Here is a 22,384-nt window from a genome sequence, read left to right on the forward strand (position 1 = left end):
ATCACAGTGATCCTTTCTAGCCCTGCAATCCATGAATATTACAGTATACGATTTGGGAATCTGTCTATACAATTTATGAATTCTGGTTGACATTATGAAGTTATCATGAGTTACTATCAAAACTGCTGTATCATGAATGTCTCTCTCTCTGTATGTGTGTCCGCCATGCCTTACCTGCCTAAAAAGCATGTCTTCCTCACAATGAGAATAGTAGGAAAATATTTAACTTTAAACAATTGTGCTTTGACCACAGTAGTTATTTGAAAGAGTAACTGCATCCAAATGGAAAAGATACTTCCTCCTTGTCTGAAGGGAGAGGGGAAGAGGAGAGCAGTGGAAAGTTACCAAAAGGCAGAATAAAGGAAGCCAGGTGTTAGAAGTAGGCACATAAACTAGGGAAATACAAAAGAACAGGGAGCATTAGAGGTTTTGGTCCTTTTGTCTCTAACTCAAGAGGAGAGAGAAGCACTGCAACATGTAGGGGCCTACATATGGCAGGGACTTTGCCTTCCTTCCTAAGCCAAGATGCTCTCCCAAGGGGCACTGCAGTTAAGATGTTTAGTGTTTTCTAAATGTTCTGTATTCTTTTGAAAAAAGAAAAGGAGTACTTGTGGCACCTTAGAGACTAAAAAATTTATTTGAGCATAAGCTTTCGTGAGCTACAGCTCATTTAATCGGATGCATTTGGCGGAAAATACAGAGGCGAGATTTATATACACACACAGAGAACATGAAACAATGGGTTTTATCATACACACTGTAAGGAGAGTGATCACTTAAGATGAGCCATCACCAGCAGCAGGGGGGGAAAGGAGGAAAACCTTTCATGGTGACAAGCAAGGTAGGCTATCTTTGTTGGGCCTGTCCTGTAGTAGGTGACTTCTGGGCACTCTTCCTCAGCGCTTCCTCAGCTCTCGTCCCCTAATGCCCCTACTCTACTTGCGCTACATTGATGACATCTTCATCATCTGGACCCATGGAAAAGAAGCCCTTGAGGAATTCCACCATGATTTCAACAATTAGCATCCGATGAAGTGAGCTGTAGCTCACGAAAGCTTATGCTCAAATAAATTTGTTAGTCTCTAAGGTGCCACAAGTACTCCTTTTCTTTTTGCGAATACAAACTAACACGGCTGCTACTCTGAAACCTGTGTTCTTTTGTGCTCTATAAGATTAGGTAAAAGAGAAATTATGTTAAAATCCTGTGCAAAATGTGTATGTGTTATCTGCTTCACAGTTACTCCGAAAGTCTCGTGAGAGAGTTAAACAGTAAACAAGAAAATTCACACCTTGAGATGGAGTTCTGTGAGAGGGTGTGTTTAAAATATGGGAGACGCCGAAGGGTCACCATTGCATCCAGGGGCTTGGCAGCAGGACAGCAGATTCCAGTTCTCACCTTGGGGTGATAGATAAAGGGTCTGTGCCCCAAGAATGTGTCTAGCGTCCCCAAGATAGGGGTAGTGGCTGGATTCCATTCATGCCTTGTAGGTTTAAAATATCGAGTGATCCAGGGACCCAGAGGCTTGTATTCCCCTCACAGCAGTTTGGTGGGTGGTCAGCCAGGAGATGCTCAAGCAGATCTGTCACCAACTTCTTAATATCACAATTCATATATCTCCAGAAATGCTACAGACATATATGTGACATATATTCTACTTAGCATAATAATATGAAGGATATTATTAAAACATAACTTTCTAAAATTACTGTGTACATTTTCTTATGGGCAAAGTTTATTTATGTGTTTACTTATGTAATAAATTTAGATATCCCGTAATGAGAAGGGGTGGAAAAGTTGGTTTGATAAAGATGCTCCTGAAGAAGAAGTTATTCCTGATGGATACAATGACTCACTAGATACATGTCGCAAACTTTTGCTTATCAGGTGAGAATCATCATAGATTTTGGAGCACTGTTCATTACTGAGATAAGTTTCTTATTGCAGTAAATATCGAAATGTATCATTGTGCTGTAGTTAATAGAATATGCACTGTATAAAGTTTCTATATATGGTATGCAGTAATATTTAACTGTTAAGATTCACTGACTTTACAGCCACTCACTGAAAAAGGAAACTCTTTGTTTGGAATCATCTACGAGTATCTAGTTAATAGTTTTCCAGAAAATACCTTTCTTCAACTTTGCCTTAAATATTAAGGAAGGATCACCATGCTAAAGAGCAATAGGAAGAGAACTCTAGAGCTGGAGAGTACAGCTTATGGAACCCCCCCCCAAAAAAATTATTGAAAATGTTAAAATAATTTTCATTCTATATATTTCCAAAATGAATTTTTTTTATTTTTGTGGAAATTATCATGATTTTTATTTTCATTTTTTGTTTTCAAAATAACTAATTTTCAAAAATGAAGGGTTTTTTGTTTTTAAAAAAAGATGGGGTTATTAAAAAAACCATTATCTGACTACATTGATTAATCAAAACTGCCGATACAAAACATAAACCTAAAAATAGGATGGATTGTTTTAAATCAAAGTAAATGAAATCACCAATTTTAATCATGATTTAAATCAGAAAGCAGGAAATCTTGATATAAATAATCGATTTTAATCATGTTTTGTATTTGTACTTTTTAGTTATTTTTCTAAAGAAAGGTTGATCTCATTAGTTTAGAATGTGTTACATGCAAATAAACACAGCCTTTACATTAAATTTTAGTCCTTTTTTGGTAACCAAGGTGATACAATTTATGTATAGACATCTATTTAAGCAATTAGGATCTTAATGTTTATGGTGAATGTTTAATGGTGAATGATGTACTTCGTATTTACAAAATAATTTTATGTGTATTGTGTCAAGAGCTATTTGGATGGAAATTTAAATTCAATTAAAATGCACAAAAACAGCATTTCTTGTTCCACTTGGACATTGAGGAACTTGTAAATGTTAGTTTAACTGGGGGTGGGATGTTAAAAATTTTTTTTTTACTAATGACTCCTCTGTGGCTGAGTTTGAAAACTTAACCATTTTTAAGGTTTATTAAAAACAAACAGTTCAAAGTGTTTTGGAATAGAATATTTTAAGTTATTTTATTATCAATGTTTCCTTAGCATGTTTTGTCTCCTATATAACCTCACAGTCTCAAATTTCCCTCCATAACCTTGAAATGAAATGAAATAAAATAAAATAAAATAAAAAAAAGAGATACTGAATTTGTAGCTCACTACATATGTGTATTCCCAGGTCTTGGTGCCCAGATCGCACCCTTTCCCAAGCCAGAAAGTATATTGCTGATTCGCTGGAAGAGAAATATACAGAACCAGTCATTTTAAATTTAGAGAAGACTTGGGAAGAAAGTGATACACGAACACCTCTTATCTGTTTCTTGTCTATGGGGTCTGACCCAACTATTCAGATTGATGCCTTGGCAAGGAAACTTAAACTGGGTATGAACATAGTTATTCATTCTCATCATAAAAAGGAAATATAACTTTGGGGATTTTATTCTAGAAAATTGCTTTGTTAAACCTGCCTTACCATTAGTTGTCCCTGAACTTTCTCCTAGAGTTGGAGAAAGAAAGTAATCAATAAATAAATACTGCAGTGCTGAAGATCATTCTTTTAGGGAGTGCAGCAATAATATGTTTTCAATGTTTACATTGCTTATTAGTTATCTTCCTTCCAATCCATGACATTATTCATTCTATAATTGTAAGTATTTATGATAGATACCTACTCTGTCTTATGGCTTGTCTACACAGGATATTACTGCGCAGCAAACCAGGGTGTGAATGTACATTGCATTAGCTTGCAGTGCAGTAGCATCCTGTGTGGACATTGCTGTAGTGCACTAGAAGTTCTATAGTGCACTTTGATGTCCTATCATTTCAAATAGCAGTACATCAAAGCACGCTATACAGAACTCTTAGTGCGCAATAGCAGTTTCTACACAGGACATTACTGTGTGGCAAGCTAGTGCTCTGTAGATTCACACCCTGGCTTGCTGCGCAGTAACATTGCATGTAGACAAGCCCTTGAGTTTTGCACAACTGAGAGTGCTGTCTCTTGATTGTACAATTCTAAATATTTCTTGCTGCAGATAGCAAGATAATCTGCCATTTGTTTATTTTCATGAAATTATTTCTGTAACAAAAAGGTACTTTAAAAAAAATTCTAGACTTTGAGCATATATTGTGTCTACAATATGTGTGATATTGTACATACAAATTGAGTAGTTGCATGGACAAGTGCTTAAATACATTTATGCTAATTAGTCACATTAGAATGTGCAGTTACTTGATTTGTGTGGACAGTTGTAATTTTGCCTGCAAATCTGGTTGCTAGTCGCATAAACTTCTTGAAAATCTTGCTTTGCATGTAATTAGGAGAAACTGTTGTGTTCAAATTCCCATTGACAACAGTAATATGAGCCATATTTATTCCATTATAAACACATAGTATGTCTGTTGAATATACAGTTTCAAGTGCTTCATTAGACTTTTAATATTTATAGAAAATTACGCTCATATTGAGAAATAATTAAATATTGAAGGCATACCAACTGAATAAATAGGAATAAAATGTATATATTTGTATGTTAAAATAGTGCTCCATTCCATCTTTCAGGAATTTTTCCCAATATCACTTTGAACTAATAATTTTAATTTCACTTGTTCTTAGCTGAAGAAGCTAACATATATACATTAATTAACAACATGCTGTTCCATCTGTTGTAGAATGTAGGACTATTTCTATGGGTCAGGGACAAGAAGTTCATGCACGCAAGCTAACTCAGATGTCAATGCAGCAGGTATGAAAGAACACTGAAATGCCAGTTAAGGTTCTGTGTTGCTTTTTGATGCCCTTTATACCCGTACCCTTGTATCCTACAGTTTCTGTGTAAAATTGACTCTGAGTTTTACATGCTCATCTCAAGGTCAGAAATATTTAAAAGTCCCACATCAGTTTAGTGTATTTATATCCAAAGCTGAAAATGCAATGCAGCACTAGATACAGAAAATCAGCAATAGCAATAGAAAACTTCTGAAAATCAAACTGGTTTTATCTAGGGAAGGGACCATCTTTTGTGTGTGTGTTTGTATAGTGTCTAGCACAGTGAAGTCCTGGTCCATGAGTTGGGGTCATAGATGCTATAGTAATACAAATAATAAATACATAATAATAATAATAATTTAGAAGAGTGACAGAGTTTAATTAAGCATCTTCCTCCCAAACTAGTAGAGACTTCTTAAAAGAAAAGAAATATATTTAATTATTTTCACTGTATTTCAGCTGGCCAAAATATATGAAATGGTGATAGAAATATTTTAATTAAATTTATTCATCAAATGTTCATTTGTATGTAAATGAACTAACACAAAATAGCAACTGTAACATTATAAATTACAATAAAACCCATGTAGGTCACTGGAATTAATTTAATAGTCTCAGATATTTGTATTAGGCTTCTTTTTCTTCTTAACAATAACACAGTTGAGGCTGAAAAAACTGATTATTTTAATTCACAAATAGAAGAAATTCATTCCTGTGTAGATGGCCAACCCTTGAAATACAGCTTATGTGGTACTTAAGGGATCCATAGGATTTGGGCAACCTTCTGCACAAGGCTGAATTTCACCCAAATGTTCTTATTGGAGATTAACTGTAGGTTATCAGTGAAAATGTTTAATCTTTCCTCATCCTTTCTACAGTAACATTAGACTCTTTAACTTACAGATAATTAAAAAGAAAAGATGTGTATGTTGGGTTTCAACTGGAATATTTTCACTCTTTGGAGACTTTTTGAACTGATAATGCAGTTGAGCCAATAGAAGTTTTTCTGGGTTAAGGAATGCCGGGTTTGGCTTTCTGTTATTTACTTTTGCCACTTGATGGCACTGCTACTTTACTTTTACATTGTGTCCAGTTATTTTGTTTTCAGTCTGAACTATAGCATATGAAAATAACTTCAAATTTATTTTTGCTAGCTGTTACATCTATGTCAATATCCAAATGAAATGATACTGTGTAGCCAAAAAACATACCAAACCTCCGCAAACTCAGAGTAATTAGATGTATGTGACCAAATCTGATTCTAACATAAATATGGTGTTTTTTCTTTTTTTAAAAATCACAAGATGGTTTACTGACTAAAAATTATTTCATAAATTATTTTTATACAGGGGGGCTGGGTGTTGCTTCAAAACTGTCACCTAGGCCTGGATTTCATGGATGAACTACTGGAAACAATTATTACTGCTGAGATTCCTGATGAGACCTTTCGAGTTTGGATAACCACTGAGCCACATGACAAGTTCCCAATTACACTGCTACAGGTTTGTTCAATACTTAGTTAGACCTAATATCATTAAGTGAGTTTATCTAAATTAGGTATATGAAAACGAAATAATTAGTCAAACAAAATTTGAAGCTAAAAATATGGCATTGGAATGGAAGTTATGTTGCAAAATCTGAAGCATTCTCAAAAGTCACATGTTAACATTTTGAAAATACTGTACCTCCTAGGACTTTAATTTACTGGTTCCAATATACATTCATTTTGTGTAGTTTCTGATCAGCTGCACTCAGCTACACATGTCTTGATTCTATGACTTGTAACTTTACAAGTTGCAATATTTTAGATAGAGCCTTGTTTTATTTTAAGAAAGTAAATCTAATTGTTTCACCATTTTTACATGACAGATTTCTATAAAGTTCACAAATGAACCTCCCCAGGGTGTACGTGCAGGTTTGAAAAGAACATTTTCAGGAATTAATCAAGACCTGCTAGATGTCAGCAATATGCCTATGTGGAAACCTCTGCTTTATACTGTAGCTTTCCTACATTCCACTGTCCAGGTATTTCATATAGGTTTTCATTCAACTTCATGTTAAGTGGAGTCTTTTTCACTGGGGTTCCTGATAAAAAGTAGATATTTGTATCTTTATTGTAATATGAAAGTCTCTTATTTCATGTTCCCTGTGCATCATTTTGCAGGACTGGGGACTCCTTTTCAGATGTACCTTACTGATTTAGTCTCTTTTAAGATGCAGACAGATTTTATATTCTGAGAATTTAAAACCTTATTTGCTTTTATTAATGTCAATAGACATTTTCCTCCATTGACTTCAGTGTGAGCAGGACTCGGCCCATGTTGTGTAATTTAAAGATATAAAAGAAAAGGAGTACTTGTGGCACCTTAGAGACTAACAAATTTATTTGAGCATAAGCTTTCATGAGCTACAGCTCACTTCATCGGATGTTGCATCCGATGACGTGAGCTGTAGCTCACGAAAGCTTATGCTCAAATAATATTCATCGTAAATAGGCCTAATGGCCTGTGATGGGATTTAGATGAGGTGGGATCTGAGTTACCCAGGAAAGAATTTTCTGTAGTATCTGGCTGGTGAATCTTGCCCATATGCTCTGGGTTTACCTGACTGCCATATTTGGGGTTGGGAAGGAATTTTCTTCCAGGGCAGATTGGAAGAGGCCCTGGAGGTTTTTCGCCTTCTTCTATAGCATGCGGCACAGGTCACTTGCTGGAGGATTCTCTGCTCCTTGAAGTCTTTAAACCACGATTTGAGGACTTCAATAGCTCAGACATAGGTGAGAGGTTTTTCGCAGGAGTAGGTGGGTGAGATTCTGTGGCCTGCGTTATGCAGGAGGTCAGACTAGATGATCATAATGGTCCCTTCTGACCTTAGTATCTATGAATCTATGAATCTAAATTTGTTAGTCTCTAAGGTGCCACAAGTACTCCTTTTCTTTTTTGTGAATACAGACTAACACGGCTGCTACTCTGAAACCTTTAAAGATATAGAAGTTGTGAGATTTATATTCTCACGTTTTTCACTTTCTGACTATAGATCCTTTTACCCACATATCTCAAAGAACTTTACAAACATGAATTAAACCTTAAGGTCTCTTTTGAAGGCTCAGCTACACTTACAGTGCTGCAGCTTCACCTCTCTACCATTTAGTGAAGACTCTGCCTACCTCCCATTGGTGTAGCTACTCCACCACCCTGATAGGCGGTAGCTATGTTGAAGGAAGAAGCCCTCCCGTGGACATAATGCTGTCTACACTGGGAGTTCTGTTGGTATAATTTTGGATATATAATAATGGATTTTCCACACCCCTGAATGACATAGTTATACCAACATAAATTTGTAGTGTAGAACAGAGCTAAGCTGCTGATATTCTTGCTGTGGCACATGGACTCAATTTTTAAAGGTCCCACCCAGGGAGGCAGGTTTATGCATGTATTTGCTCCTCACTCCTCTTCCAGCTCAAATGAATTCTGAGTGAGCTAGCTATGCTGCATGCTGCCTCATGGAGATACTGTACTTGTAGTGTTGGAGTATCCCAGGCCTATTCGGCCAGTGGAGTGGGAACTTTTTGGTAGTACTGTAGCTATTCATCCATCCAGATGAAGTATTTAAAGAGTGTCAGTCACCATACTTATATAGGCACTGGTCTGTGTTTAAACTCACTATCTCCTGATCCCACCCTGGCCACAACGGTCCCATAGATAAGTATACTGTACTCAGTAATTCAGGAAAATTTACAAAGAACCAGTATACTCATTCTTAAAGTATTATGGGTTAATACTGTCTTATTTCCTCATAGTAAATAATATCTGATTTAAGAAGAATAGAAGGAAAATTGTTTGCAACCCCAATTGTTCATTGAGGTTATTTGCGTATTTCACAGTTTCAGTGGTATCTAACTGTTCTTTCAGTCCTTAATTCAAATGCCTGTCCCTGCAACCTAAAACACAGGGCAAATTCTGCTCTAAGTTACACTGCGTAAATCTGGAGTGACTCTAGTCAATGGACTCATTCTAGATTTACTGAAAGTAGAATTGTAAACAACTATGGAAACCCTTTTTGTGAGGCTTCAACACAAATTTGATTAAATTAAAAGTGAATATTTTCTCCACAAAACTCTTTTAATTGTTAATATTAAAAATAAGTTTTCAAAAGTGAAACCTCTGAAAGTCACATATATACAATATCATGATAAAAGAAAATGACTTCTTCTTGCCTGTCAGTTTTTTCAATAAATAGGATTATTTCAAATGAAAGTCTATCACCAAATTATATGATTTCTAAGACATTCAGAAAAAGCATTAGTCCTTTTAAATAAATCATAACTCAGTAAACAAAAGCATAACTTAAATTTGACTGCTCAATTACATAACTAATTATGCTGAAAAATGCAGCTATATTTTAAAATAGATTATCAAACCCCTACCCCCACAAGTTCAATTTGGTGTTTTGACTTTTCTGGTGCACGTTTCCTCTTCTGCATCTTAAAACAGAAGGTATCCTGACAGACAGTGTATCTCCACCTCTTAGGAAGCAAGTAGGCAAAAAGAACTGTCTGCCATTGCAAATAAGGATCAACCTTCCAATGTTCTTTCTCCTCAATATTTTGCTCTTTCACATGGAAGCATAGAGCAAGTATCTTAGTCCTCCAGTTTTAAGCCTCTCTTTTTCTGTTGCATCACTTCTCTCCTCATTCATTACTCTTAGGCTAATGCCCCCAACCTGTGGAATTCAGAAGCAGTCCAGTGCTGTTGCAAGAGGCACCAAGATGAAGTTCCGCCTTTCAGATCAGGCCACCAGACTTTCTACCTCCAGTGGTAGAACAAGTGGGCAATTCAGTTTCTCCCAACCATTTTGTTTTTAAATCTTTACTTGTATTCGTTTTTGTGCAGTTGTGATTTATGATCTTCCTCCTCTTCCTCCCCTGGATCAGGTAAATAGCAACTTGGTGCTTTCAACCACCTGGATCTGCCACTGCAGCATCTCCCAGGTAGATTCCCCTGCCCCCACACAGGCATGGCAGAACTATCCTGCAAACACCTGATTTAAAGCAGTGTTCCCTAAGTGAGGCAGTACTTACAGGCTCTACAGAGGGTGAATTATGTCCTGACTGTTGCCAGTGAGCTGACCTTTGCCCTGCCAAGGCATGGGGACTCACATTCTGACCAGCATGTCAAGTCCTCACCCTGCCCTGAGGAAAAACCCTCACTCCAATACAGAAAAGCCCTATCAGCAGCTTTTGAGCTTTTGGGGTGGAGTCTAAAGGATGAGGAGGAAGCTAAATCCCACAACAGACTTGAGTTGGAGGGGCGGGCAGATCCTAAAAGGATCCAGAGACTCCACCCTCATCATCACAGATACTGGCGTAGGTCCTCAGGTCCCTGGGGAAAGAAGCAGGGATCCTACACTTCTCCCCTTCCTCCCAGTATGAATTGGGGGATTTTCATGATACTGAAGGGTAAAGCCTGCAAATCCCAGAGATGCCCGAAAAGGCTAAAGCAAGTGTGTCCATCGCAAGGCAGTGAAATTCAGGGGTTTGATCTCTTCTCCTTTGCTGCCTCCATTCCCTGAGGCAGTATTAGCTGGGGCTATTCTCCAGAATCTCTCTCTCAGTGCTGTGTGTCATAGTTCCTGCCCCACCCCCAGCCCCCCACAACTTGTCTGGGAATGCAAAGAAGCCAATTCCTTCTGTGCAGGTCTGCTTCAGGCTGCAGGTTACTGGAAATTTGGCCTTTCAATTTGAGGACCCTCACTCTGCTAGGAAGAGAGCTCAGATTTGAGGCAGCAGCAGAAAGAGAGTTGTGCCTTCTGATCATCAGCCATAAACCCTCTGCCAGGGAAAGGGGCTCAAACTCTGAAAGGTGAGAAAGGGTCTCTGTCTCCACCCCTCCTGTATATCATAGGCTGGCTCCACATTAAAGCCTTAGGAGCACTTCACACAGTCTGTAACCAAAACAGAGGGTTATGAGGAGGCACATGAGGATTTCACTCCCCGTGAAGGAGCATCATCGTGGGATTACAGGGAGATAAGTAAGAAATCCCTTTCCATGTTCAAAATAATCCTTATTTACTGAGTAAAGCCCTGAGTGGTACTAGATTGCTCTTACTGTACTTATTTGTGTGCTAACCAATCTGTGGGCAGGCAACCTTTCAGGTTCCTGGGGATATCTACCAATATACTTCCACAATCAGGGTATATGTATCATTACCCCTCTTCTGAATGTGTAATCCCCATGCCAGGATGAATAGTATATTACCTCATCCCCTGTAAATAACCAGGGGAAGAAATACCACATACATGAATAAAAAAAATTAAACCCACAGGACTTTTCCAGGACAGGATGTCAATGGCTTGCAAAGAATTCCTCGTCAAGCATTATCAGATACATGATTTCCTGTTGATCCTTCCTCTGAGGGCATCATAAACTCCAAATGAGGGCACCTGATTAATCCAAATATTGAACTAAAACAAATGTTATAAATGTTGGGAGTGTAAGGTTCATGCAGCAGTAGCTCCACCAATGAAAGACATAGTCACACTTTCAGAAAGGGACTTCGTTCCAAAAGACGCCATAGACCATAGGACTGATGACACACTGCACAGCAGTTTTAAAGCCTCAACTTTAGCCTTTCAGATGAAAGGGGTTTTTTTCATATATTTAGTAAAGAAAACTTACTTTGTGGCAAACAAATGCCTCATTGTCTAGAGAGGTATGATCCTTGCTTGTAGTGACATGTCTCATGTTCTGTCCTGGTCAAACCCTTAATGTGATTTGTGATGAGCAATGGATTCCAACTTGGTGGCTACAAGTAAGCCATGTTACACCTGTGAATAGACATCATTCATCTTAAACATATATTTTGTCCTACTCACGCTTGCAGGTGAGCAGCTATTGGGAGAAACATTAGAGAAATTACTACCTGTTTGCATTGTATTGTATTGAGTGAGGCCTCAGCCCTCACTGTCGAAGCTAGCACAGCAATCCATTGGTTGCTGACAACACCCAGGGTATTCAAGAAGGGACTGTTACCCTGTCAGAGGGAAAAATCTGGAGCAGATGCTTCCAAAGAAACATCAGTATATTTTCTTCCAAACCAAAACAAATCCTCAGCATGACAAAGACAAAGAGCATTTGTGTAGAAGAGCATCCTATTGCTGTGTAAGAGTCTGCTTTCTGATCCACTCTTTGCACCAAGAAACTTAAGTGGCTGGTGATCATCACAGTAAAGCACTGGTTTCATGTTACACATCTACACTCATGCATAGATAACATGCCAATCAGTACACTGTCCAGAGAAACAGACATCTTAAATGAACAGCTACTGGAAAAGATTCATAGCCACTGGTTCTTCAAAATCAAGCGTTTTTGAGTCCAATATGAAGAATTATTCACCCAAATACCAAAACAGATATGGATCTGGCTTTAATTTTACCATAATGATAAAGATTTGCAAAGATCAAAACCTTCATTGCATCAATCATTTCCTGAGAGGTCATCACTAGCCAATTATTTCCAGTGGCTAGGATTGCTGGTGCCATGCTTCAGCTTCATCTGCTCCAAGTGGATTTCTCAAAATGCACCTGCTTAAATTACTTTTGAGGACATAGAACCATGAACTTGATGCAATGCAAAATTGTGTGTCATTCTTGGATAACATCCAATGCCCCTTTTTAGGTAGGTAAATTAAAAAAAAATCCAACTTTGACGCTAAATCCTTGAAAAAACATGAGGTTTCTACCCCTCTGAAATCTAGATCCTTGCATACTCACTGTGAAAGAAAGCTTCCCTGGAAGACATATTTCCAAAATCTCATTGTACACATCCTTTCAGTTCATTTCAACACCTCTGTCAGAGTGTATCTTACGGGAGCAGAGGGAGAAAGGAAAATCCACAAACATGGCCATTTGGGTTTGGACCAATGGTCCACTGAGTCCAGTATCCTGTCCATGACAGTAACTAGTACCATCTGTATCAGTGGAAAGTGCAAGAAACCACATAGTGAGCAATTATGATACTTGCAGAGGCATGAGTGTTTATAACCCTTCTGAAACCAGGGTGTAACCAGAGGTCAAAGCTTCTCATGGCAGTAGAAATAATTTCCTGGGTACAGAAGAATTTACAGCCTTTTAAGACAACTCACCGAAAGGACACGGAAGAGAGTAAAAGGGAGAGTTTGTGATACTACTCTTAGTACTTCACAGGCCCAGAAGGCCTTTAGTTCTTGCTAGATAGCCAAGGACGCCACATTATCTGCAAAAAAGAAAAGGAGTACTTGTGGCACCTTAGAAACTAACAAATTTATTTGAGCATAAGCTTTCGTGAGCTACAGCTCACTTCATCGGATGCATTAGGTGGAAAATACAGTGGAGAGATTTATATACACACACAGAGAATGACTCATCCACTCCCAGGCTCTATTACAACAGAACCACTAACCCAGGAACCTATCCTTGCAACAAAGCCCGTTGCCACCTCTGTCCACATATCTATTCAGGGGACACCATCATAGGGCCTAATCACATCAGCCACGCTATCAGAGGCTCGTTCACCTGTGCATCTACCAATGTGATATATGCCATCATGTGCCAGCAATGCCCCTCTGCCATGTACATTGGTCAAACTGGACAGTCTCTACGTAAAAGAATAAATGGACACAAATCAGACGACAAGAATTATAACATTCAAAAACCAGTCGGAGAACACTTCAATCTCTCCGGTCACAGGATTACAGACCTGAGAGTGGCTATCCTTCAACAAAAAAACTTCAAAAACAGACTTGAATGAGAGACTGCTGAATTGGAATTAATTTGCAAACTGGATACAATTAACTTAGGCTTGAATAGAGACCGGGAGTGGATGAGTCATTACATAAAGTAAAACTATTTCCCCATGTTATTTCTCTCCCCACCCCACCCCCCACTATTCCTCAGACATTCTTGTTAACTGCTGGAAATGGCCCACCTTGATTATCACCACAAAAGGTTTTCCTCCTTTCCCCCTTCCTTCCTGCTGGTAATAGCTCATCTTAAGTGAGCACTCTCCTTACAGTGTGTATGATAAAACCCATTGTTTCATGTTCTCTGTGTGTGTATATAAATCTTCCCACTGTATTTTCCACCTAATGCATCCGATGAAGTAAGCTGTAGCTCACGAAAGCTTATGCTCAAATAAATTTGTTAGTCTCTAAGGTGCCACAAGTACTCCTTTTCTTTTTTGCGAATACAGACTAACACGGCTGCTACTCTGAAACACATTATCTGCAGAAAACACCAGACCTCTAGGAGCATGAACTCCTTCATGAGACCGGGAACACCTACAGTTAACAGCATGGATTCTCCACTAACCTCTGATACAGTTTGGTATCCAGACAGAACTCAACCAGGATATTTCAGGTTTCAGAGTAGCAGCTGTGTTAGTCTGTATTCGCAAAAAAGAAAGTGAGTACTTGTGGCACCTTAGAGACTAACAAATTTATTTGAGCATAAGCTTTCGTGAGCTACAGCTCACTTCATCGGATGAATGCATCCGATGAAGTGAGCTGTAGCTCACGAAAGCTTATGCTCAAATAAATTTGTTAGTCTCTAAGGTGCCACAAGTACTCATTTTCTTTTTTCAGGATATTTCATTTACTGATATGGTCAAATTTACATTTCTGGTGTGAGTGGAAACAGAAAGGTCTTTGAGACAGAGAATGTCTCTTTGTGCTGTGCCCAGCACAATGGGGACCTGACCTCTAGATACTATTGTGATACAAATATTATAATAATCCCAAAGGTCTGGTAATCTCAGCTACACTAGAGTTTTTGCAGGAGGTTTGGCTGGAATCCTGTAACCAAGCACTGTAGAAACGTGGGTACGAGCCATAGCAACATTTTGTAGTCAGGCAAATTGGATCCTCCATATGAGTGTCATGTATTACATTTAATCACATTGACCAATTAGAAAACCCTATGGCTGGCCTTTCTGGTTGCCATGACTTCTGAAAGGCAAGTTTTGGAATTAGTTCCTATGTCCATACAACCATCAACACTGCCTTTGTCATGTGGAAAAGGTTATTCTTGTAGCTCCAGAAACCTTTCAGTTCAAGATAAGTTCCTCTTTCTGCAATTCCTGGGAAATAGTTCTCCCATCATTTCTTTCTAACCCTTGGAAGGTTGTGGCATAAATGGGTATTCCTAGAGCTCTAAAGATATATCTCAAGCATATGGAGTACATATGACAATTGTACGCTGTTCATCTCATTCCAAAATGGCAAGGTCTTAGAGCCTCAAGGTTGCTGCAGGCAAGATATAAAAACCTGGCACCAGTTGGCATGCCAGGCATCTGGGAAACTATTCACAGAAGTCCTTAGAGGCACTAGGGGAAAAGTATATGAGCCTCATCTGAGGAAGACTTGCAAAGTAAGTTTCCATTCCTCTGCAATGGTATCCTTTGGTAGGAAAATGCTACTGCATTGGTTCCCACATAGTGTCTTAGTTTATAAAGCTCTTGTTTTATATGGGAGAAACTTCCATTGCTGCATATTATTTTACTATAATAATTAAACTCTGCTTATACATTCCCTCCCTACTTCTGGGATTCACTGCTCGCTACCTCCCCTGGGTAATGAATGAGGAGAAAAGCTATGTAACAGAATTAGAAATTCCTTAGCTGATTATTTTCTTTCTGTTAGCAGCCTCTCTTCAAATTCAGCCCACTGTGGTAGTCTTATAAATAACATGACTATAAATTGAAATCTTTCTCTAAAGGGGTTCTTCTCTAAAGGGAGAAATTATCATAAGGGTAATTTAATACATTATATCAAGTTTTTTTAATGCTAATAATTGGTTGCTGGAGTGTTTCTATAGCTGTGGAAGAACTCTTCTGGTGGCCTGAACTGAAGAGCAGAGCATAGTCCTGGGCCTCCAGCACAATATTGGGCCACCTTTGAATTCCACAGGTGGAGTGCATTAGTCCATGAGTAATGAATTCAGAGAGAAATTGCTAGCAGAAAAGAAATGTCTTATTTCCCTTTAAGCTCTAAACATCTCAACTGTTAGAAGGAGAAAGTGCTTACTGGGCTCTGTTTAGGCTCTGCTCAAAACCAATACTCTGCTTAATCTGAAATCTTATGATTTGTAACCCTGGAATTGTCCTCTCTCTTTGCTATCATTGCTAAAATTTTCTTCTCTGTTCCATCCTCATTCATATACACTTTTGGGGAGTTGATGGTTTTGGAACATGGAACTTTGCCTCTGAGGTTATGACATAATTTTCTATTCTAAACATCACTGTAGTCACATTTAGAGGTGAATCTAAGTCCAAGGGAGGCAAGAATTAGTTTAAATTGGTGTAATTTATACTTTCATCCAGGCCTCTCATTATGTACATTACACCAGTTTGAGCAATGGCAATGCAAATCACTCTGCAGCTTATCTCAGCCCTGACCTCAGAGGGACCATCTCTAGGAGTGTGACAAAATCCATAATTTCCTATCTGAGATTGACAAAAATCAGCATTCTTGTTGACAATGTAAACCATAACTTTTTGCTGGGTGAATATCTGTCCACTATAAACTAATCTGAGACTACCAGTTTGTTACATAGGCTAACTTCTTTTGGTCACAAGTGGTCTAAGGTGAAATTCATATTAGTGACATGAAGGTGAAAGCCTGATGTATTTTAACAAATTGCCTTTTCAGTCTAATCCCCTAGGACTAGTTCTTTTATACTGACTACACTGGGCAGCAGGGCCGGCCTTAGGGAAAAGGGTGCCCTGGGCGAACTTGTATTTTGGCACCCTTTCTTTGAGTCGAGGTGCACGGAGGTTGGATGGATTTGGGGAGGCTCCCCTGGCAGTGACTCCTCCCCCTGCATCTGCAATGGGGGCAGGAAGCAGGGCAGGGGTGCAGAGCTTCCTGCAGCCAGGGGAGGTGCCCCGAGGTGGGTCTGACCCAGCCCCGGGTGCAGCCCGTGCAGGAGAAGAGGAAGTCCTGTCCCCCCGTAGCCCAGTGCACAATAGGAGCCCCTGGCTGGGGTTCCCCAGCCCTGTCCCTCCCTGGCTCTGAGCCCAGCACTTGGGGGTTAAAGGGGCCTTGGGCTGGCTGTGTTTGGAGTCGGGGGGTTGATCACAGCACACACACCCCAATCACAGTTCCCTGGACAGTCGCCCCTGTCACCCACGCGTAAGGCTGGCCCTTATGGGCAGTTCTTTTGTCCTTATTGTTTTCTGGTCATTGAAGACATACTGCTCTCTGTTCGAATGCCATTTTACTGTAGTACTGAAAGCATAAATAGACTCTAATAAATACAGTGACTGATAATTATTTATTTTTTCACAGCTATTATGTGATGTCAGTTGAAAATTGAAAGCATGTGCAACTGCAATTGAATGAACATTTAGATGTTATTTTAATATTCTATACAGATATAGCTATTTTAGAATTTAGCCCTATGTATAGTTAACACTTACTCTTATGATGAACTTTTAAAATAAGGTTATACTTTGAAAGTGACTCTGTAATAATGGTGCTATGAAGTTTATCAACATTAGCTTTTTTGACATGTTCATTGTCTTTCAACAGTTTTCATATCAAAGTTGTTTAGATTACATATAAAAAGATGGTGTTTCTAACCTGCAGAACAGCAGGTTCACCCTGAGGATTGAATGTCAGGCCATTGTCTTTCTGGTTGTATAACATCATCAGTGAGATAGATTCCATAGCTGTAACTTAGTTAACAATAACAATGAGGAGTCCAGTGGCACCTTAAAGACTAATAGATTTATTTGGGCATAAGCTTTCGTGGGTAAAAAACCCACTTCTTCAGATGCATGGAGTGAAAATTACAGATGCAGGCATTATTATACTGACACATGAAGGGAAGGAAGTTACCTTACCAGTCTTGACGGGCAATTCAATCAGGGTGGATGTAGTCCATGCCCAATAATTGATGAGGAGGTGTCAATGCCACGAGAGGGAAAGTTGTTTCTATAGTGAGCCAGCCACTCCCAGTCCCTTTCAAGCCCAAATTAACTGTGTTAAATTTGCAAATGAACATTAGTTCTTCAGTTTCTTTTTCAAGTCTGTTTCTGAAGGTTTTTTGTTCAAGTATGGCTACTTTTAAATCTGTTATAGACTGTCCAGGGAAATTGAAGTGTTCTCCTACTGGCTTTTGTATGTTACCATTCCTGATGTCCGATTTGTGTCCATGTATTCTTTTACGTAGAGACTGTCCGGTATGGCCAATGTACATGGCAGAGGGGCATTGCTGGCACATGATGGCACATATCACATTAGTAGATGTGCAGGTGAATGAGTCCCTGACAGTATGGCTGATGTGGTTGGGTCCTCTGATGGTTAGTCAACAATGTTATGAATGTGTGTGCAAGCCATAAAAGAATTCAGCTGACTCTCCCATAGCTACTTTGGCATTGCTGTGTAAATGGGATTAAAGTGAGATAAAAATTTATTTGTCATGTGTAGCTAGCAATCAATACTAAGGCCTCCTTTTCACTCCACACTTGAATTTACAGGCAGACACATGAACCAGAAGAAAGAAAAGTCTCCTGCTACAGGAGGTCTGTGTTATTTAATGCACACTGGAACTAGCTTCCATTATGCTTCAGTGAGAAGCAGATACTGATGTATAGTTCTTTTTAGGAGTTCCTACCTCTCCCTGTTCCCCCAAAATGTCTGGAAACCATCCCTGAAAAATCAGAGGAAAAATATGAAGACATTTACTGACAGCTCTGTCTTCCCTGATCAGCTACAAGAAACAGAAGTTCTTCGAGTGATTGCACATGTACATTCCACTTCAGGTGTTTGCATGCCCAGTGTACCAGAGTTGGAAATTTTTCCCTTAGCAGTACCTGTCAAGGTGGTGCCTCATGATGCTGTGCAATGTGTAAATGGCAGAACCGCCCCAACCCACTCAGTTCCTTCTTACCAGCCATGGTCGGAGGTCAGAACATGGTAGCTTGCTTTTGCTACTGTTCTCCCTTTTGGTAGCATTGTTCTTCTTGTATATAGTTTGGGACTTGTTCATAGCTTAGTATAAGTTTCAATTTTGGTGGTTTGTTTTTCATAATTTAGTTCCCACTTGTTCTGGGTGCTAATGCCTGGTACCAGGGAATGCCTTGGTTTCCTAGCTTTAAGCCTTGCACTGGCTGCAGGAAATCCATGCTGGTGAGTGACCTCATTCTCAGTGTCTAAAGTGTCTTGGCGAGGGTCATGTCCAAGACAGATGACAAATCTGTAAGCCCTGGCCTAAAAAGGCTAGGGAGCTGAGGCTATGTCATCTTCTCCAGGAGGCTGCCCTGTGTCCACCATCATAGCTTTCCTGCTCGAGGCAGGCACCGACCACTTCTGCTTCAGACAGAAGTGCCCCTCCAGGCATTGCCACTCTCTTTCCCTGGTACCAAAAAGAAATATCAGGATACTTTGAAGGACTCATCCTCTAAGATATCAAGGTCCCTAGTACTGTCAACCAGTAAACAGTCTGGGAAGCAGGGTAGAGTATCTTCAGAGAAGAGCCATTCCTGGGTGCCACTGGATCTCAGGCAGGATCGTCAATTCTAGCATGTGTGCCTCTTCGATTGAGACTGGCTGCTGCTAGCAGACCAACCCATTCTGCAGTATCATCACCTTTAATGTAACAACAGCAGCATACAAGGACCTCTCAGTACCAACAACCCCAGAGGCATATGCTGCAGCATGGGTGCCTCGGAGTATCAGCATCCTCAGTAGTAAAGGAGACATCTCTCTTGATACCAATGAACACTCAGTCTGCATCATATCTACATACAGGTAGAGGCCAGCTTCTGGTACCATAGCCACCTTAGGATACTCCTGCACCGCCTTGCCTAGTGCCATGCAGAGGCGAACCCTCTGTGCTCATCTTGATACTGTCATCTCTAGAGTCTCAACAGCAGTCTTCAGCACCAAACATGACCACACATACCACCCATCCCACATATCAGATGACTCAGGCTCATTTTCAATCAGAGATTGCTGATATGTCTCAGTCCCAAGATAGGAGGCATCACTTTCCATTGTTGAGGAGTTTTCCCCCTTGGTGTCCAGCAGAGCTTCCAGATTGGTTGAGGGACATGAAAGAGGCCTGTTCAAGGGATGCACAAATGTCCTTATGAATAGAAGAAAACCTTCTTCTAAGTACTGTGGCAGAGCTCTGACTTTATACCCATGGGTCGCGCTTCTAGGTGGTTTATGCTAGCCTCAGTGGCTCACTGCAACCCTCCACGTAGCCCTTCTCTCTCTAGGTCCAGGGTTACAGTCTACTGAGCACTTTTCATCATAAGCCAGCAAGGAGGTTGGTGAGAGAACACCCACAGTCTCTGTTGTCCCTAGGGACTTATTTCAGAAAAGTTTAGCCTCCTGTCCGGACAGGGGCCTGTCTTCCCCTCCCAGGAGGTGTTTCTGTAATGGAAGGTTTGGGGGGAACCCGGGTCCACCCTCTACCTCAGGGACCCTAATGGTAGCAGCTGTTAGCAACTGACCTTTCACTGCCAGAGTTGCTACATTTCCCTGGGCCACTTCCCCACAGCTCTCCCGCTTCTCGCTTCTTCACCCTTACCATAGGGCTCCCTTACCAATGGCTTGAGGGTGTCTTCATTAACCAGATCTTCAGCTGCACTTCCTCTCCCCTGGCAACTTGGCTCTCCCCAGCCTGACTGGAGTGAGCCCTTTTATAGTATCAGAAGGGCCTTAATTAGAGTCAGGGGTTCACATTACCTTAATGACCTCACCTGACTTTTTGCAGGTTAATTGGACTCAGGTGTTCTCATTAGCCTGGAGCAGCCCCTACTCTGGTCAGTCAGGGAATAGAAAACTGCTAATCCAGTGGCCAGTATATCTGTCTTCTACTACTTTGTTGTACCCAACTGGCCTGGGTCTATCACAGTACACTTACTATTGAACTGGAACTTGTGGTCTCATCAAAAAGGTGTTTCACCGTTCTGGTCTTCTATACAGCATGTTCTGAACTATTTATTCCACCTGAAATAGCAACATCTTTCCATTAGTTCCATCAGGGTTCATTCATTTAGAAGCTATCTCCACTTTCCACCCTTCAATTGCTAATCAGTCAGTTCTCTCCAATCTCAAGTTCTTGAGGAGTCTGGGGTTATTTCCCCAAGTATTGGATCCTATCACCCCTTGGGACTTAAATCTGGTATTAATAAGGCTGATGGCTCCACTCTTTGAACCCCAGGCTAACTGGTAGTTGCTTCATCTTTCAACAGGGCTGGCCCACAATATTTTTGCACCTGAGGCGGGGAGCTCAAATGATACCCCTATGCCCCCTCCTTTGGGCCAAAACTTTGAAACATCTCAATTCTGCCTTCTTCCTGTTCTTCTCCACTCATTGTACTGCTCTGCTACCTACCCCTATAAAGGAGAACTAACAACTTAAAATGCCTTGTTCAGAAATTTTAAATAACACTTAACTTTCAAATGCCTGAACAGCAAATGTAACTTTTCTTGTCTGCATAGTAAACACTAGCACTTTTATCTGTTTGAATAATCAAAGTGTTGCTTTCCGTGCCTTCTTGGTTGCAAAGATTTGAACTGCTTCCTGCTGAAGGTCCACAGTCTGGGCCAGCTCATGCTCTGTTGAGATGATTGCAAGGCCGACCAGCCTCTCCTGTGTCATTGTGGAATGTAGATGTGTTTTTATTAACTTCAGCTTGGAGAAGCTGTGTTCTCCATTGGCAACTGTTACAGGAAGTGTTAGAAGTATGCGCAGAGCAACAAAAGCATTTGGAAAGAGGGTGGTTATCTTATTTGTGCACATATATTCCAGAACAGCCTTTGGAGTTGATCCTGCTGAAATGTATCTTGAAAGGGCTTTCGGTTCATCACCTAAATCACTCGCATCAATATCATGTATGTCATCATGTGTCAACACTGTCTCTAGTGCCCTGCATTGCTGGTGAGGTCTTCTTCAGGTATAGTGAGCACTTTTGGAATATTATACAACATCCCAAATATACTGCTGTGTTCCTTGAGCTGCATGAAACGTTCTTTAGCTGACTGTATTGAACAATGTAGCACCTGGTTGAAGAATTCAACTTTGAATTGTTTGGGGTCTCTTATGGGATTATCCTGTGCCACATAATCAAATGTCATCTTCTTCAGTGACTCTTATATTCTTGAATGGGTGGGAAAATAGCTTCAATAGTGAAGTTTCTCTGCCAACTTCTGTGCACTCTTCAGAATATTTTGAAATCCCTCATTTGACTGATTTGTAGGTATGACTTTGCTTTGTCCAGTTGTTCCATTGCTCCAGATATATCAAGGTCAACACCTTGGAGTCTTTTGCTTACAACATTTATTTCAAACAGTATGTCATGTCATGACACTAAGCCACACAGAAATTTGAAGTTATGTATGTTTTTGGTGATTCCATTTCCCTCTGCCACTGTTCCCCCACGAAAAGTTCCTGACATAGCATTATGCTCCATAATGACAACTATTGCATCTTCTATCTTCTCAATTTGGTGTTTGATAGGCTTTGTTGCCTCCACTCGACTTCCCCATCGTGTGGCGCTCCGTGTTTTCAGTGTTAGAGAGGATGTTCCCAGATGTTGCTTCAAA

General features: G+C 40.0%; 1 protein-coding gene across 1 annotated transcript in view; it reads left to right on the top strand.

Annotated features, from left to right (window-relative positions):
* Positions 1–22,384, top strand: part of DNAH8 (dynein axonemal heavy chain 8) — a 617,537-nt gene that overhangs the window by 555,795 nt on the left and 39,358 nt on the right. The window contains exons 81-85 of the mRNA XM_043511607.1: positions 1,767–1,885; positions 3,200–3,402; positions 4,693–4,766; positions 6,139–6,291; positions 6,659–6,814. Coding sequence (XP_043367542.1) covers positions 1,767–1,885; positions 3,200–3,402; positions 4,693–4,766; positions 6,139–6,291; positions 6,659–6,814 — 705 coding nt within the window. The remainder of the gene's footprint in view (positions 1–1,766; positions 1,886–3,199; positions 3,403–4,692; positions 4,767–6,138; positions 6,292–6,658; positions 6,815–22,384) is intronic.

This window comes from Dermochelys coriacea, chromosome 3 (genome assembly GCF_009764565.3).
Source record: "Dermochelys coriacea isolate rDerCor1 chromosome 3, rDerCor1.pri.v4, whole genome shotgun sequence".
In the NCBI taxonomy this organism is placed as follows: Eukaryota; Metazoa; Chordata; order Testudines; family Dermochelyidae; genus Dermochelys; species Dermochelys coriacea.